The sequence below is a fragment of the Balaenoptera physalus genome, assembly GCF_965194825.1.
Source record: "Balaenoptera physalus genome assembly, chromosome: 11".
NCBI classification, from domain to species: Eukaryota; Metazoa; Chordata; class Mammalia; order Artiodactyla; family Balaenopteridae; genus Balaenoptera; species Balaenoptera physalus.
The window spans coordinates 99,517,785-99,536,051 of NC_138896.1; the positions used below are offsets into that span (position 1 = coordinate 99,517,785).

The window sequence follows — 18,267 nt, forward strand, 5'->3', positions numbered from 1 at the left end:
AATATTCACTTAGCCTAGTTCAAGTTTCTTATATGCTTCAAAGTAATAAAATCATCCATGAGAACTGTAAGCTTCTTGAGAGTCCAGTCATGAGAATTTTGTTCACATAGCATATGTCTGGTACATAGAAAACTCTCGGGGCTTCCCTGGTGGCGCAGTGGTTGAGAATCTGCCTGCCAATGCAGGGGACACGGGTTCGAGCCCTGGTCTGGGAAGATCCCACATGCCGCGGAGCGACTAGGCCCGTGAGCCACAACTACTGAGCCTGCGCGTCTGGAGCCTGTGCTCCGCGACAAGAGAGGCCGCGATAGTGAGAGGCCCGCGCACCGCGATGAAGAGTGGCCCCCGCTTGCCGCAACTAGAGAAAGCCCTCACACAGAAACGAAGACCCAACACAGCCATAAATAAATAAATAAATTAAAAAAAAAAAAAAGAAAACTCTCAGTACAATCCTCCCTCAGAATCTGTAAACTTTAAATCATCTCTAGATTACTTATGACACCAAATACAATGTAAATGCTATGTGAACAGTGGCAAGTGAGGGGCAAATTCAAGTTTTGCTTTTTGAAAATTTCTGGAATTTTTTTTGGGTGGTGGGGTTGAATCTGCAGATGTGGAACCCACAGATACAGAGGGCTGACTGTAAATGTTCTGGTTAAATAAATACTACAATCCCTTAAATTTTCTTTAATTAGTTGTTACTCAAACCTCAGACTACCTCCCTCTGCATGTCTGTGAGTGGTAAAGTTTTATTAAATTGAATCCTTATCTTCAGCTGGTTTGTCATTATTTTCCAGATTTCTCCATGCTTTCTTCCTAACAAGGTGGTCTGGACCCTAATCATCTTTGTTTGACATTAGCGCTGCATTGGTAAGCGCAGAAAATGAGGGAAAATTAATTCTCTCTTCTTATGATGCGTGAATTAGTTCTGTATATAATGTAGGACCAATAGCTAATATCAGAGCTATAAAATTTCAATTGGTAAGTCTCTTCTGGTGGAAATAAACAAACAAACTTGGTCATTGGAAGGGGAGGTGGGATTCAGGTGCTAATTTATAACCATTCAATGAATGTTCTCTGCAATTGTCAGTGCTGGCACCACTTACCCAAACTTGGCTGGGTTCCCTAATGCTACCCAAACCCTCTCCCCATATCCTCTCCTCATCCTTCTCTCCCCATGGAGCTGGTGCTCCATGGACTTAGGCAGGTCTGAGACCAGAGGTGTAAAAAGCCTGGTTTCTTATGGCAATGAACCACCTCTGACCCTAGCGCCCAGCATGGCAGCTGCCCACTTCAAGAAAAACTTAAACCGCCATCCAAAGAAGCCTCCCTCTCACAAGGTTTCCTCAATACTAAAATGTCACTTTTCTCTGCACCTTGCATGACTGTAAGTTCCATTTTTATTCCCACCCACAAATGAAGGTGTACATTCTCTAGGACCTTGCTATTCATATATCATCAGTATGATCTGGGAGCTTTCTTAGAAATGCAGAATCTCAAGCCCAGCCCCAGATCTAGAAGGAGAGAATCTGAATTTTAACAAGATGCTCAGGAGATTTGTATGCAGAGTGAAATGTGAGAATCACTGCCCTAAGAGACATAGGAGGGAGGGGGACGTTCTCCGAAGAGGAAAACAACAGACTTCCGGTGCATGTCCCTTCTTCGAAATAAGTGTCACTTGTTGGGTGCCCAACGCATCTCTTCCTTCTTCTTTGCCTTAACCTCTGTGTGTGTGTGTGTGTGTGTGTGTGTGTGTGTGTGTGTGTGTGTGTGTGTGTGTGTGTGATGAGCACCTTAGCACCTATTTGATAGATCTGAGGGCAAACCTTTACTATCCTCTATTTTGTCCGCTCCCTGCGCTGGCTTCATCTTTCAAATTTTCAGTTACTACCAGTTGGTTTCTTCCTTCTGATCCCTACACACCTTCTCATCTTTAATAAGAGGCAGTTATCTGGGGGATTTCTGCTTACAGGTCAGAGGTATAGGGTTGCAAGAGACTGTCATTCTCACCCTAACAACCAAAACAAGCCAGGTAAGCCCAAAATAATCAATGGTTTTTAAAACCCGTTAGAGAACTGAGGGCACCAAAAAAATCTAAATGAACTAAACTCAAAGTGACAAGCTCTCCATAGGAGAGAAGAGACCCAGAGCCACTTTTGCCTCTGGTGGAATGGCAGAAGGAAGAAGAGTTTGTGATTGGTGGGGATAAGGAGAACTCAGCTGAAGTTTCACCAAACGTGTAATGGGCTGCCTGTGGGCTGAGGAGCCGCAGCCACAAAGCGAGTCTGCACCTACCTACCTAACCTGTCCCAGCAGCCCTCACACAGGGTGGGAAGTAGTTCACCAAAGTTGTGGGCAGGGAAGAAGGGCTGAGGAGGACTCCTTGAGGCGTTTCACAGAGTCTAGGGAGCTGCTAAAGCCTGCAAGGAGCAAAAAGTCTGGAAGAGATCTCCAGTGGGTGCAGAAAGCAGGGGACAAGGGGCAAAGAGAAATCAAAAAGCTATCAGCTGGGCAGTAGAGCAGGGAGAGACCTCCCACAGGTCTGAAACCTGTTAGCTTGGTTTTGAAGAACAGGCAGATCTCAAAAATCTTGCCAGTGCTCAGATCCCAGCCCCCGCTGAAGGGAAAGTCCTATCTCACCCTCAAAACACTTGAAAGCAGTAGTCAAGTGAATCAAATTAAAGCTACAATTAAGCCCAGATCCAGGTCAAGTATACGTTAGATTGGCTCAGCCTCTCATGGAAGAAGAGGCTTGCTCTTTTTGGAGGTAAATATTATTTACTTTGTATTTTACTTCTCTTTCCTACAAAATATTCACCATGCAATAAGAAATTCAAGACCTATGGAAAAGGAAGCAAATGTGTCTCATGGTTAATATAAGAAAGAAACAATAGAACCAGATCCAGAAATAGCTCAGAGGTTGAAATTATCAAACTGGGTTATTAAAATACAAAATTCCTATGATACAAAACTATTAAAAGATCTCATGGAAAGGAAGGCAACATGCATGAAGAGATGGGGAATTTCAACAGAGTAGTGGAAACTAGAAAAAACAACCACATGGGAATGCTAGAAATGAAAGACACAATATCACAAATAAATTCATTATATAAGCTTAGTAGCTGACTCAACAGCAAAGGAAACTGAGCATCTGACAATGTTTGAACTAATTTCAAACAACCCAACATACATGTAAATGGTATCCCAGAAATAAGAGAAGAGGGGCAACATGGCAGAAGAAATCACTGAAGTTTTATTGCCTAAGACTTACACAAACTGATGAAAAATATCAACTCACAAAACCAAGAAACTCAGCACATGCCACGTAGACTAAACACAGAGAAAACCACACCTAAATAAATCTAGCCAGACTGCTGAAAAGCAACAGTTAAGTGGGAAATCTGAAAAGCAGCCAGAGGGGAAAAGAAGACATAAATTTATGGCTAACATACCAAGAACAGGTGACTTTTCAGTAGAATCAATGGAGGCCAGAAGAAAATAGAACCTCTTTAAAATGCTAAAAGAGAAACACTGTCAAATTCCATATCCAGTGAAAATATATTTCAAAGATACTTCAAAAGTGAAAATGAAATGAAGTCATTTTCAGGCAGAAAATTTGGGAGAATTCATCTCCAGCAGACCAACACTTCAAGAAAAGCTAACATTCACTTCTCAGAATGAACAGAAAGGAAACCAGAAGGAAACTCAGAACTGCAGGAAGAAGTGAAGAGCATCACATAGGATACATACATGGGTAAATGTCAAAGACCTTTTCAAAGTAATATGTCTACGTCTATATCTATCTATCTGTGAATGAATAACATTTTTAAAGACTATTGACTGTTTAAAGCAAACAACAAACAATAAAAAGAAACCCAAAATATTGTGACAGTTATAGCATATGTAAAGTGTAAGATAACAAGAGCACAAAGGTCAAGGGGAGGAATAAATAGAATTATATTGTTGTGAGGCTCTTATACATCTGTCAAGTTGTATAGTAGCATTTTTTAGCATGTTATTTGAAGGTAAACTGTGGTAACTTAAAGATACAGAGCACAATCGCTAGTGCAGAGATTTCCAAAGTATGCTTCCCAGATATATATCATCAGCATCTGAGAACTCACGTGCAAATTTTTGAGCTCTATCACAGAATAAGAAACTATGGGGGTATGGCCCAGAAATCTGTTTTAATAAGACCTCCAGCTGTTTCTAATGCAGGTAAAGTTTAAGAACTACTGCCCTACAACAGCTACTAGAATATACCATAAAGAAGTATACCTAAACACAGGAGATAAAATGGAATGATTAAAAAATTCAACACATCCATAAGGAGGCAGGAAAGTAGGAGCAGAAACAAAGAACAAATGGGATAAGTAGAAAATAAATACCAAGATGGGAGATTTAAACCCAACCATATTAATAATTACCTCAAATATAAATATCTTAAACACTCCAATAAAAAGGCAGAGATTTTCAGATTGCTATAAAAGCAAAATCCCACAATATACTGTTTACAAACATACAATTCAATTATAAAGACACAGGTTGAAAAAAAAAAAAAAAGACACAGGTTGAAAGCATAAGGGTAGAAAAACATATATCATGCAAACACTAAGTATAAAAAAGCAAGTGTGGGTATATTAATATCAGACAAAGCATACTTCAAAGCAACAATATTACTGAAGAGAAAGAGGAAAAATTTTAATGACAAGGGAATAAAATCATCAGGAAGATCTATCAATCCTAAATGTGTATGCAACTAAGAATAGAGTTCCAAAATGTATAAAACAGAAGTTGACAGAAACGGACAAACCTACAATCATAGTTGGAGAGATTTTAATACTCCTATTTCAGTAATTATAGGACAATGGACAAAAAAATCAGTAGAGAGATATATTTGAACAGCACTGTCAACCAATTTGACCCAAATGACTTGATAAAATATTACACCCAAGAACTACAGAATACACATTCTTTTCAAACCCGCAGGGAATATTCATCAACATAGACTATATGCTGGGCAATGAAAGATATCTTAACAAATGTCAAAGAACTAAAATAAAATAGAGTATGTCTTCTGACCCAATGGTAATAAATTAGAAACCCATATAAAAAGATACCTGGTGTTACACACCTATTTGGACAAGCTAAAAAAAAAAAAAAAAAAATTTGTGACAATACCAAATACTGGCTGGGATACAGAGAAACTAGATCTCTCAAACATTGCCACTGGGAACATAAAATGGTACAGCTACTCTGGCTAATAGTTTGTCATTTTCCTAAAAAACAAACAAACATATATTAGTATATGACCCAGGAATTATACTCCTGGGCATTTATCCCAGAGAAGAAAGCTTTTTGTGTCTACACAAAAATATGTAGAAAAATGTTCATGGTAGGTGTATTTCTAATAGCAAAAAAAAAAAAAAAAAAAAAAATAGAACTCAAGGGCTTCCCTGGTGGCGCAGTGGTTGAGAATCCGCCTGTCAATGCAGGGGACACAGGTTCGAGCCCTGGCCCAGGAAGATCCCACATGTCACGGAGCAACTGAGTCCGTGCGCCGCAACTGCTGAGCCTGTGCTCTAGAGCCCACAAGCCACAACTACTGAGCCCACCTGCCACAACTACTGAAGCCCGCGCGCCTAGAGCCTGTGCTCTGCAACAAGAGAAGCCACCACAGTGAGAAGCCCGTGCATCACAACAAAGAGTAGCCCCCGCTCGCTGCAACTAGAGAAAGACCACGCGCAGCAACAAAGACCCAACACAGCCAAAAATAAATACATTTATAAAAAAAAAAATTGAACTCAAATGTCTTTGAAGGGATGAATAGTTAAAACAACTGTGGCACATCTACATCATGGAATACTACTCATCAATAAAAGAGAAACACTATTGATACACACAACTGCTTGAGTGGATCTCAAGAGAATTATGCTGAGCAGAAAAAAAAATTCAACTTCAAAAGGCTACATAATATATGATTCCATTTTTATAATATTCTTAACATGATACTATAGACGGAGAACATTTTAGTGGTTGCCAGACATTAGAGATGGGAGAAGAGAAGGAAATAGGTATGACAATAAAGAGGTAGCAACAGGGGACTTCATAGTGATAGGACAGTTTTGCATCTTGATGGGGTGGTTGTTACACTAATCTACACACGTGGTAAGACTACATAGAGGGGCTTCCCTGGTGGCGCAGTGGTGGAGAATCTGCCTGCCAATGCAGGGGACACGGGTTCTGAGCCCTGGTCTGGGAAGATCCCACATGCCGCGGAGCAACTGTGCCCGTGGGCCACAACTGCTGAGCCTGCGCGTCTGGAGCCTGTGCTCCGCAACAAGAGAGGCCGTGACAGTGAGAGGCCTGCGCACCGCGATGAAGAGCGGCCCCCGCTCGCAGCAGCTGGAGAAAGCCCTCGCACAGAAACGAAGACCCAACACAGCCAATAAATAAATAAATTTATAAAAAAAAAAAAAAAGACTGCACAGAACTCTACACGTACAGACGCAAACACACACATAAGTGAGTGCATGTAGAACTGGTGAAAACTGAAAACTCTCTGTAGATTGTATCTATGCTAATTTCCTTGTTTCAATATTGTGTCATGTCATGTAAGATGTTACCATTGGGGGAAATTGGGTAAAGGATACGTGAAACTTCTCTATATTATTTTCGTAACTTCCTGTGATTCTAAAATTATTTCAAAAGAAAAAGGAAAAAGTTATCTGGAAAATTCACAAATATTTGGTAATTAAACATTACCCTTCTAAATAACCCATGAATCAAAGAAAAATCACAAAGACTAATACAACATATTTTGACCTGAATGATAAGGAAAATACAAATACCAAATATTGTGGGATGCTGTGAAAGCAGGGCTTAGAGGAAATTCTTTAGCTTTAAATACTTATAATAAGAAGAAAGATTTAAAATCAATGATATTACTTTGCATCAAAAGAAACTAGAAAAAGTAGAACAAATTAAATATAAAATAACCAGAAGAAAGGGAATAAGAAAAATAAGAGAGAAAATTGATGGACTATTAGATGAACAGACAGCTGAGAAAATCAACAAATCCAAAATTGGATATGTGTAAAGATTAATACAACTGATAAGCCTCTTGGCAAGATGATTAAGAAAAAAAAGAAAGAAAGAAAAAAACTAACAAAAATGTTAAAAGTAAAAAGGGTTTATCACTATAGATTATATAAACATTAAAAGGATAACACTATACCAACATATTCACAACTTTAAATGAAAGAGACAGATTTCTTGAAAAACAAAAATTACCAAAACTGTTAAAAGAAGAAATAAAAATTTTCAATAGGCTGAAATCTATTAAAATGTATTCATGGCAAAAACATTCCCCCAGAGAAAACTCCAGGCCCAAGTAGCTTCTCCTAATACTTAAGAAAGAAATGGTACCAGTCCTACTTAAGGTCTTTCAGAAAAGAGATAGAATATTTCCCAAGCTGTTTTATGAGGCCAGCATTATTTTGATACTAAAAGCTGACAAAGATTACAAGAAAAGAAAAACTACAGATGAATACCCTTCACAATCATAGACATGAAAATCCTTAACATATATTATTAGCTAATTAAATCTCACAATAAAAATACTACATTGATCAAGAGAGGCTTACCTCAGGAATTCAAGGTTGATTGAACGCTAAAAAAAATTGCAATTCATGATATTAACAGAACGAAAGAGAAAAGCCACATGATTATCTCGTTGGATGCAGAAAAAGTATCTGACAAATTCAACATCCTTTTATGATAAACTCTGTCAGCAAACTAGCAACAGCAGAAAACTTCCTCAACTGGATGAAGGAACTACATCTCACCAACACATAACATGATACATACTGACAAAACTCTGAATATTTTACTCCTACAATTGAGCATAAAGCAAAGATGTCCTGAAAGGAGACATCTATACCGTTCAATTAATCCTGAATCTGCAGTCTTATTTAACATTTCTATAAGTGCCTTAGGAAGATCTGCAAGTGTGGAGATGCTGTTGATGTTTTTCTGGTGGGGACAAGCCAAAACTCCATCACTATCTCAAATGCACAGCATCTTTCCAAATTGTAGATCGGGATTTATTGGTGGATTGAAAAATCAAGTCAGGGGCTTCCCTGGTGGCACAGTGGTTAAGAATCCGCCTGCCAATGCAGGGGACATGGGTTCGAGCCCTGGTCTGCGAAGATCCCACATGCCATGGAGCAAGGAAGCCCATGCGCCACAACTCCTGAGCCTGTGCTCTAGAGCCTGCGAGCCACAACTACTGAGCCCATGTGCCACAACTACTGAAGCCTGCATGCCTAGAGCCTGTGCTCCGCAACAAGAGAAGCTACCGCAGTGAGAAGCCCACGCACTGCAATGAAGAGTAGCCCCCGCTCACCGCAACTAAAGAAAGCCCACGCGCAGCAACAAAGACCGAACACAGCCAAAAATAAATAAATAATTTTAAAAAATCAATTCAGTAAGATCAAAATATTTTTTTAATTTACTAGACAAGACCAGAATATATCAGAAAGAATATATCAAAGAGATACTATTTTGTAAATTTTTCATCTGAAGTACATTGGGTTGGCTTTTTCCTAAATGGTTTAAGTTTTTCTTTAAGTGAGCAATCGTTGCTCAGAGTGGGAGAGACAGAAGAGTGGTCGCTTATTACTATAGCCCAGCCAAGTCTTGGCGGCTCTATGTTTAAATATGCTTCAGATGTGTGTGTGTGTGTGTGTGTGTGTGTGTGCACGAGGGTGCATGTGTGTGTACGTGTTTAGTCATGATGTAAAATGTATTTCTTACTGTGAACTGTGATAAAAAAGATTGTGAGACTTCATCAACAGGCAAAAAGTGATAGATATCTGGGCAAGAAAGGTGTGGGTACGTACAGGGAGGGGGCTGTGGGCTCTAACTTCCTGCTAGGAAGGGCCTGCCTAACTCTTCCCAACACACAGCATCAGACCACCGAAATGCTGAGCCTCACTAGCACAGAAAAGAAAAATCTTGTCCTTTCTTGTACAAAATTATGTTCTCTGTACACTTAGAAGAAACAAAACAGAGGAGAGGGCTACAAAATGTCAGGATTACTCAGCGCAGCTGCTCAGTGCTGCCTTGCACAACTCTAGAGGATGTTTTCACACAGACTGCAATGTGAATGGCTCCCCCTGGAGTTGATCAGTGTGCAACCCTGACAACCCTACCCGGCAGCCGTAAGTACAGTGATTAAGAGCACAAGCTTTGGAGCCCAACAAACCTGGGGTCTAGTTCCAGATCTACTCTCAGGCTATATAATCTGGGGCAGGTAATTTAACCTCCCTGAGCCTCAATTTCCTCAAGAGGACACATTATATATTCCTAGGACTTAGTTCAGTGCCTGGCACATAGTGGTTCTCAATAAATATGTGTTAAATGAATGCAAAAATGAGCTAATACCTGCCCTATAAGGTGGTGTTGAGAAGTAAATTAACACGTGCAATGTTTTTACATACAGTCCAAAAACTAGTCCACAGTAAGCACTAAACAATTATCTACAAAAGATGACAGACTGAAATATTAAGATTCTTCGGGATGGAAAGATGCATGAGGGGAAGGAATTATTTTATTTAAATCAATAAAAAATAATCATAAGCTATTGAGAAAAGAAAAACATTAAAAGTAATATAAGCGGGGCTTCCCTGGTGGCACAGTGGTTAAGAATCCGCCTGCCAATGCAGGGAACACGGGTTCGAGCCCTGGTCTGGGAAGATCCCACATGCCGCGGAGCAACTAAGCCCGTGAGCGACAACTACTGAGCCTGTGCTCTAGAGCCCGCGAGCCACAACTACTGAGCACGTGTGCCACAACTACTGAAGCCCGCACGCCTAGAGCCTGTGCTCTGCAACAAGAGAAGCCACGGCAGTGAAAAGCCCGAGCACCACAATGACGAGCAGCCCCCGCTCGCTGCAACTAGAGAAAGCCCGCGCGCAGCAACGAAGACCCAACGCGGCCAAAAACAAATTAATTAATTAATTAATTTTAAAAAGTAACATAAGCTGGATATGGTAGAACTTTGGTAAAGTAGGGATAATTCTTGATGCTTGAGAGTACATTTGGAACAAAGAAAAAGTAGGAAATGATATATTTTGTTATTTCCAACTGTAGGTCAGGTAAGGGCAAAAAGTATCGATAACTTCAAAGCATTCTAGGAATGATACGGAGCCCTGAGCCATGGAATCTGAACTGTTTGGGTTCACTCCTGGCTTGGGCGGGGCCGGGGGGTGGGGGGTGACAGCCGTGGGGACATATGTTCCTTCCTTCCCCAGTACTTATTTCCTTGTAGAACTGTGGTTTGGACGCAGTCATGACAACTGTTCACCCCTATTAAAGTCTCACAATGGAGCAGGTCCCCTTAGACTGAAAGCACAAACCCAGGAGCGACTCCAGTCCCCTCCTGCCTGTGGTCCTGCTGCCCACCTCTCCGCAGGAAGCCTCCGGAGAGATGGTTGATAACAAAAGCCAGTAAAAGTACATTCCAGGAGGGAGGGATGCTGAACCGCCAAGTGAGGTCAAGCCAGTTAGCAGTCAGAAAAGGAGGCACTTCTCACACTTGCTAATGAGTTTGACGCTTGTGAAACATAAACAGGAAGTGGGAGCTCTCCAAAACGACCTGAAGGAAATCCACTCCCAGTTTGGTCGACGTGTGAATCCCAGTTCTCTAGGTTGTCAAGGACACTGCCAATTAAGACTGACCCCACCCCAGCCCCCAAACTGCAGCCGAGGCTAATCTTCACCCGCGCCCAGCGTTAACCCCATTTTTTTCAATCCTTCCCACAGCCAGGTCACTCCGCAGCGGGGTGACTGACCCGAGGCGTGGTGGGAAAGGCTTACAGTCATCTCTCAACTCCCCGATCTTGCAGGGCAGGGCAGCACAGAGGTCAGTGAAATCCCCAGCCAGGCTTTATTTTAGTCATGAATTTCCACTGGCTCCCTCCTCTGACTGCATCAGCGCTGCTCACACCGCGGGCTTAGAGTTTCAGCTGTTTTCCCTGCTCCAGGCAGAGTTAGAAGGTCACAGAGGCCGGACTTTTCCGGGGGAGGTGGGGGGGGGGGCCTCCGGCGGCCCAAGTGAGATTGCGGAGATCTGGGGCCGTTTGGAGGAGGCCTTTCTGCCCCAGGCTCCGGGCAATGGGTTAACTTCTCCCCTCTCCTCCTCTGCCCAGGCATCTTTGTTCGTATTAAATTTAAAAAAAAAAATTTTTTTAATAAAAGCAAAAACACACACACTTCCTATCTTTTCTTTTTTTTCCCCTCTGTCCGTCGGTGGCACCGATATAATTTTCCCAGGGCTGCCTTCCCCTCACCGCCCAGCGGAACCTCTTCTCAGACGTTCCTGTGAATTCAAGGGCAGAATCTGTGTTCGATTCGCCCACAGTTTATCTAGCAACGGGCACAACGCTTGGCACAGGGTAGGGGGCTCAACAATATGTGTCCAATGAATGAACGCTAAGATGTCACCGTGATGAGCAGTTTGTCCTAGTCTCTCTCTTCCCTCCTCCTCCGAGCGCAGACCGCACAAGCGCCCCCGAAGTCCCCGGCAGGAGGGAGATGGCTGACCCTGGCGGGCACACCGCAGCCCGGGGGTCTCGGCTCCCCGGCCAGGGCAGAGGGGCTCGCAGTCGGGAGCGCTGCGGCCCGAGCCCCGGCCACGTGAAGTGTCACACCCCGCGCTGCTGCAGGGCAGGCGCGGTCGCTGCGGTTGTGTAACGTTGCGGCCCGAAGGGATGCGTCCTGCTCCGGTGGGGGCAGAGGAGGGAGGGGACGCAGGGCACCGCGCCCGGTATCTTTCTGTGCTTGACTAGCCCAAGTGCGGGGCGGGGCGGGGCGGTGGGGGGGCACCGGGGCACCCTGGGGGGCGCGCAAGTGGGTGCTCGCCGGCGTGCAGGCTGTGCCCGGGAACGCAGCTCCGAGGGAGCCAGGGGCCCGCGGCGCACAGCCTCGCGGGTCAGGTGCGCGCAGCGTGCTCGGCGGCGGCCTCGGCTGCCCCTGCGCTTGGCTGCCAGCCCGCTTCCCATGGGGTGACATCCGCCCCGCCCCTCGGCCCCTCCCCACGGCGGGCGATTCCTGGACGCGGGGCCGAGGGGTGGGGGCAGGGAAGCCGGCACAGAAAGAAACCCCAGCCTCTGGGGAAGGCGGGGTGGGGGGTGGGGGGTGGGGGGGTTGGTGGCGGGCGACTCCCTCCGCTGCGCGCCGGTTCCTCCGAGCGGGCCGTGCGGGGGGAGGAGGAAGAAGGTTGGGCTGGAGCTAGCGAGGGGATATTCCTCTCCCGGCTTGAGTCAGACGCGGGCGGGTCCGTCCTCCCCCGTTCCCTCCCAGGAGACGGGAACTTACTTCATTTCCCTGGGGCAGGTTCGCCCACGTTACCAACCTCCCCCCACCTCCCCGGCCCCTTCCAGCTTCCGCGCCCCCCACCCGGCTGGGCAGGACCCGGGCTGCGCTGCCACCCCCTCTTCGGGGAAAGGCAGCCGCAGACACCTGGGGGCCGGGGGTGGAGGCGGGGGCTCCCTCGCAGCCGCGGGAGCGTCGTCCAACACGTGAGACTCATGTGATGAAGCCGGGGGAGGGCGGGCAGGTCGCTCCTTCCCTCCCCGGCAGCGGCCAGACGTGCCTGGAGTCACAGGGTAGAACACGTAGCTCCAACCCACCCACTCGTTCCCATTTAACCCAGCCCGCAGCCTCTCCATTACTCCTCGGCTCGTCCCCCCCCACCCCCCCACTCCGCCCTAACCGGCCCCCCCGCGCTCCCTCCCGCCTCCCCGCCCGCCCCACTTCTCATTCACTTGGCTCACACGGCGCAGACGGCGCAGGGAGCACACACCGCCAGTCTGTGCGCAGAGCCGGAGCCCGAGGCCGCGGGTCCACCATGCACGCCCCCAACTGAAGCCGCACCTCAGAGCCGCAGCTCCCGGCAGCCCAGCGGATTTCAAGGAGCTCAGACTCCGAGGAACCCCTGCGAAGAGACCCCCGAAACCCTCTCCAGAACAGTCCTCACCCGACGCTCTGCCGCTGCAGACAGGAGCGCACAGTGGCCCCGGCTCGCCGCGCAATGGAGCGGATCCCCAGTGCGCAACCGCCCCCCGCTTGCCTGCCCAAAGCGCCAGGACTGGAGCCCGGAGACCTACCAGGGTAAGTTGGCACCCCCAGCCCTTTCAAGCCTCAACTCCAGTCCTGCGTTGTGCGCGGCTTGCACCTCGGAGTAGTTCTGGGCGCATCCGGGGGTTCTTGCCAGCCAGGCTCCTGCAGCCGGTGCGCAAGTCACAGCCCTTCCTCGTCCCTCTCCCTGCAGGATGGATTTTGCCCACATGTACCAAGTGTACAAGTCGCGGCGGGGAATAAAGCGGAGCGAGGATAGCAAGGTAAGAGCCCCGCGCCCCTCGGGACCCCAGCCCCTCGCACGCGCTGAGTTTCCAGTAAAAGTTTTCTCACTTTGCGGTTGGAGGGGGTATGCAAGGCGTGGACTCTGTGCCTCTACTGAGTGGCCTGGAGAAGAAGGGGTGGAGGTGAGGTGGTTCTGGGTGTGACTCTGCTCCGCTGCCCCAACTCCTCGCGCCGCGGGGTGGGGGAGGAGAAGGGCTCCTCACCCCCTTCCTCCCGCGCCCACCGTCTCCCCGTGCGCTTCGTAGGAGACCTACAAACTGCCGCACCGGCTCATCGAGAAAAAGAGACGTGACCGGATTAACGAGTGCATCGCCCAGCTGAAGGATCTCCTCCCCGAACATCTCAAACTTACAGTAAGTGAGAAGCTGGCCCCTCTCCAAACCAGCTCCTCTGCCCAGAGGGCGGGTGAGGGTCACTCGCCACCTGCAGGCCCCGCTGGGAACTGCAGACGAGATGGCTCGATCCGAGCTAGTGGGTAGCTCTGTTTGGGGGTACCCTTCCCCGGGGTCAGAATTTTCTGGCAGCCTCGTGCAAATGAGGTGAGAACCGTTTGTACTTCTCCAGGTTGGCACCGACACCAGCTGGCCTTGCCTTGCAAGAATTTAAGACTTTCCCTTCTGGCGATTTTCAGGGTTCTCTCGTTTTCCCGAATTGAGCAAACCAAGCAACTCGCAAATATTTTACCCTCTTCCCCCCCGCCCCCCAGTCCCTTTTTAAAATAAGAGGACTTGTTTTGGTGTGTGTGTGGTTTTTTTTTTTTACGTCCTGGCCTTTCTTGGCAATAGCCAACAGCTTACTAGCTTGGCAGGCTTCGGTTGGGGAAAGAAAAAAGAATAGTATTTAGGGAGGAAGAAAAAAGTGGAGATGAGCTGGAAGTTATGACAGGATGTCAGGAAAGAAACTAGGGAAAGCCTCTTGGCTGCCAGACACAGTAGAAGTCTCTCCTCGGGTTGACACCACTGCAGAGAAATGTTATCTCCGGATTCCCCTGAGTTAAGGTCAGCAACGGCTGCTGGAAAAATTTATCTGTCAAAGCTTTCTCCTGAGCTAGCTGCTGCTTCCAAAAGGCCTCCAAAGATGGGTGACAGTTTGTTGTTCTTTAATCAAAAATATATATTGAATACATATATATATATTTTTTAAAACTTCATCTATAAACTTAAAACTAAATTTAGCCAGCCAGGAAAGGTTTTTTTTTTTTTCTTCCTTTAGAGACATATCTCATTGCTAATTAGTGTCCCAGAGGTGGGACTTCTCTGCGCTCACTGCTGACTGAGGCTCTTTTTATTCCAGACTTTGGGTCACTTGGAAAAAGCAGTGGTTCTTGAACTTACCTTGAAGCATGTGAAAGCACTAACAAACCTAATTGATCAACAACAGCAGAAAATCATTGCCCTGCAGAGCGGTTTGCAAGCTGGTGAGTACCCAAGCCTGGCTATCATCTCCTAAGAGTTCTAGCACAAATAGAGATCCTGTGGGCTCAACATCTGGTATGAGAAACATTCCTGCAACAAATTGCTTATGCACATTCGTTGGGGGAGATGCCGTTTTATCTTTCCTAAAAGGTCAGACTTTTCATTCGGAATGCTGCGTGTGCCACCTGGCATGAATACGTATTAGTCAAATGGTAAAATATTTCTGTGGCATTTTGACTTAAGAGTTTCTGGATTCTGGGAGTTTTCCCCCCTCCCTTTGAAAATGCCAAGGCACCTATAATTTGCATCGTGGGTGTTTTACAGTTGTTCTTCTTAGCCCTGTTTCATTGGAGAATAAATCACGGGTATGCCCCAGTGTTTTCCTGTTTCTCTACTTCCTTATCACTCGGTGTGTGGTACGGTCCTGGAAGGATGACAACAGGAGTTTTTCCTGCATTTCATGTGATTCCCTGAATAGCCACTAGGTATCTTGGTGAATTACACAATCTATCGAAACCACTGAAGTTTCATCATCTGTTTCTACTGACTTCTAGAGAATCACAGCCACCTTCTAACCACCTCGTCTCACCCATTCCAAATCATACTGTACAAATTAGGGAGAAATTCCTCTACCCACCCCCTCATTCCATTCTTCTCTGCCCTCCTTTCCAAACTAGTATGATGAGAATCACAAAGAGCTAGCAAGTGCTTCTGCCTGTTTCCTCACTGAAAACAGGAAGATGATCATACCTAATTTCTTGGGGATCATGAATGGAATACATGGGAAAGAGTTAGAAATAGCCTTTAAAGATGACAGCATGACTGCAACTTGTATAAGTCATTGAAAATAAGCTTGCTTTAGGTGACACTGTTCCTTCATTCTCCTTTTTTGATGATCCGGTCACTTCCTATGGTAAAATGATCTAAATTGACTCTGGTTATAAACATACTAGGATGGTCATTACTGTGTCACTTATAATGAAAACTCAAGAACAACCTATAAATTCAACAAGAGGGGAAACAGTCTGTCTCTATTAAATATGGTCTGTGTCTGTGATGGGATATTGTACAGCCATTACAAATCATATTTCATCTCTGAGTTGGTAGAATTATGGATGATTTTTATTGTATTCTTTATACTTTTTGCTGTCATCCACATTTCCCCTATTACTTTTGGAGTTAGGAACATAAATCAGCAAATGCTGTTAACAGAAAGGAAAGCTCTGGGTCTTTGGAACATAGGTGTCCAGGTGAACCACAGGGCCTTCTGAAATGTCTTCCTTTGGATCTGTGTTGATCCAGGTGATCTGTCGGGGAGAAATGTCGAAGCAGGTCAAGAGATGTTCTGCTCAGGTTTCCAGACATGTGCCCGGGAGGTGCTTCAGTACCTGGCCAAGCACGAGAACACCCGGGACCTGAAATCTTCCCAGCTCGTCACCCACCTCCACCGTGTGGTCTCCGAGCTCCTGCAGGGTGGTACCGTCAGGAAGCCGTCAGACCCAGCTGCCAAAGCAATGGACTTCAAGGAGAAACCCAGCTCCCTGGCCAAAGGCTCTGAAGGCCCAGGGAAAAACTGTGTGCCAGTCATCCAGAGGACTTTCGCTCACTCGAGCGGCGAGCAGAGTGGCAGTGACACGGACACAGACAGCGGCTACGGAGGAGAATCGGAGAAGACTGAGCTGCGTGTCGAGCAGCCGTACTTCAAAAGTGATCATGGACGCAGGTTCACCATGGGAGAAAGGATCGGTGCTATTAAGCAAGAATCCGAAGAACCCCCCATGAAAAAGAGCAGAATGCAGCTCTCAGATGATGAAGGCCATTTCACTAGCAGTGACCTGATCAGCTCCCCGTTCCTGGGCCCACACCCGCACCAGCCTCCCTTTTGCCTGCCCTTCTATCTGATCCCACCGTCAGCGACTGCCTACTTGCCCATGCTGGAGAAATGCTGGTATCCCACCTCTGTCCCAGTGTTATACCCAGGCCTCAACGCCTCTGCCGCAGCTCTCACCAGCTTCATGAACCCAGACAAGATCTCAGCCCCCTTGCTCATGCCCCAGAGACTCCCTTCTCCCTTGCCAGCCCATCCAGCCATCGACTCTTCCGCCCTGCTTCAAGCTCTGAAGCAGATCCCCCCTTTAAACTTAGAAACCAAAGACTAAACTATTTAGGGGATCCTGCTGCTTCGCTTTCCTTCCTCCCTACTTCCAAAAAAAAAAAAAAAAACATGTGTTTGTGAGTGTAGCAGGATTGTTCCAGTGTGTATGCCAAGTTCATCTGAGGCAGGGAGAGAAGATTCAGGGGTGTGTGAGCGTGCGTGTGCGCGCACGCGCATATGCATTGTGTGTTGGTATGGGACATTAAAGCTCCTTTTGGTGTAGGGAAGACGTGAAGGATTGCCTGACATCAGGAGATTTAGGGGGAACTGTCGCAGACCTCTGGGCTTTTCCCCTCCCAGAGAATAGCCCCCTCTGATACAGATCAGCTGGATTTTCAAAAGCTTCAAAGTCTTGGTCTGTGAGTCAGTTTTCACTTTGGGAGCTGGGTCTGTGGCTTTGAGCAAAAGGTACTTTCAAAAGAGGGCTTTCCAGAGTGCAGTTCCCAGCCAGCTCTTATGACCCCACCCTGCTCCCTTTTATTGTCTCCGTGACTCACCACATGGGGAGAGGGCAGCCAGACTGAGCTTTCTGCAAAGTGGTGAGGTAGCAGACACTGGCATAGCACGGTAGTGGTTTGGGGAGATTTCCGCAGGTCTGCTCTCCACCCCTGCCTCGGGTGAGTAAAGAGAATGTAGTTCCCTACTCAGGCTTTCGAAGTGATTCGCTTACTAACAAACTGAAAAGGGCCCCCTGGTACAAGCCCAGCTGCCAGGGGAGGAGGGAGGAGGGAGGGGTCCCCCGGGCCTCTGGCACCTGTTTCTAGTCTCACCTAGAAACAGTTTCTCTGTCCAGGGAACCAAACCAGGCTCTGAGAGATGCAGGCGCCTAAGTTCCAAGCACCCCAGAGTACGTAAAAGCTGAGTAACAAATTGCAGTTTCAACAAGCAAAGCCAGACTTGGCTCTCAGCTCTATCCTAAAACTCCTTTTAACCAAGCTTAGCTTCTTAAAGGCCTAACCAACCCTTGGCAAAGCAGCATCCTTTCTGCAGGCTAATTCCCCTCGCCCGACGGCGTATGGAGTGTCCTTATTGCTAAAAAGGATTCTGTCTTCTTCAAAGAAGTTTTATTTTTGGTCCAGAGTACTTTTCTGACTTGTCCAGCTCGCCCTGCACCAGCTTTTTGAAATGCACTATGCTTGATCACTGATCGTGTTTTAACTTTTTCCTTTCCTGTTTTTATTTTGGTATTAAAGTCGTTGCCTTTATTTGTAAAACTGTTATAAATATATATTATATAAATATATTAAAAAGGAAAATGTTTCAGATGTT

At 46.2% G+C, this 18,267-nt stretch overlaps 2 protein-coding genes across 16 annotated transcripts in view; one reads left to right on the plus strand and one right to left on the minus strand.

Annotated features, from left to right (window-relative positions):
- Window positions 1–13,667, minus strand: part of LOC309637538 (uncharacterized protein) — a 136,236-nt gene extending 122,569 nt beyond the window's left edge. For 13 of the 15 annotated variants that reach the window (XR_014250599.1, XR_014250600.1, XR_014250601.1 and 10 more), the window contains exons 1-2: window positions 13,477–13,667; window positions 13,173–13,330 (exon numbers count right to left, since the gene is read on the minus strand). The gene's annotated coding sequence lies outside the window, so the exon portion shown is untranslated. The remainder of the gene's footprint in view (window positions 1–13,172; window positions 13,331–13,476) is intronic. The other 2 variants (XR_014250597.1, XR_014250598.1) reach the window with 1 other exon arrangement.
- On the plus strand, window positions 12,656–18,267 carry BHLHE40 (basic helix-loop-helix family member e40). The gene is made up of 5 exons (XM_082412352.1): window positions 12,656–13,176; window positions 13,337–13,406; window positions 13,674–13,781; window positions 14,722–14,845; window positions 16,146–18,267. The coding sequence occupies exons 1-5, from the start codon at window positions 13,097–13,099 to the stop codon at window positions 17,000–17,002; spliced, it is 1,239 nt and encodes a 412-aa protein (XP_082268478.1). The 5' UTR covers window positions 12,656–13,096; the 3' UTR covers window positions 17,003–18,267.

Excerpts from the sequence above, each read along its gene's own strand:
- BHLHE40 (XM_082412352.1), top strand. The coding sequence starts at position 13,097 with ATGGAGCGGATCCCCAGTGCGCAACCGCCCCCCGCTTGCCTGCCCAAA. Across the intron at positions 13,782-14,721 it reads CCGAACATCTCAAACTTACA|ACTTTGGGTCACTTGGAAAA; the intron begins GTAAGTGAGAAG and ends TTTTTATTCCAG. Across the intron at positions 14,846-16,145 it reads GCAGAGCGGTTTGCAAGCTG|GTGATCTGTCGGGGAGAAAT; the intron begins GTGAGTACCCAA and ends GTGTTGATCCAG.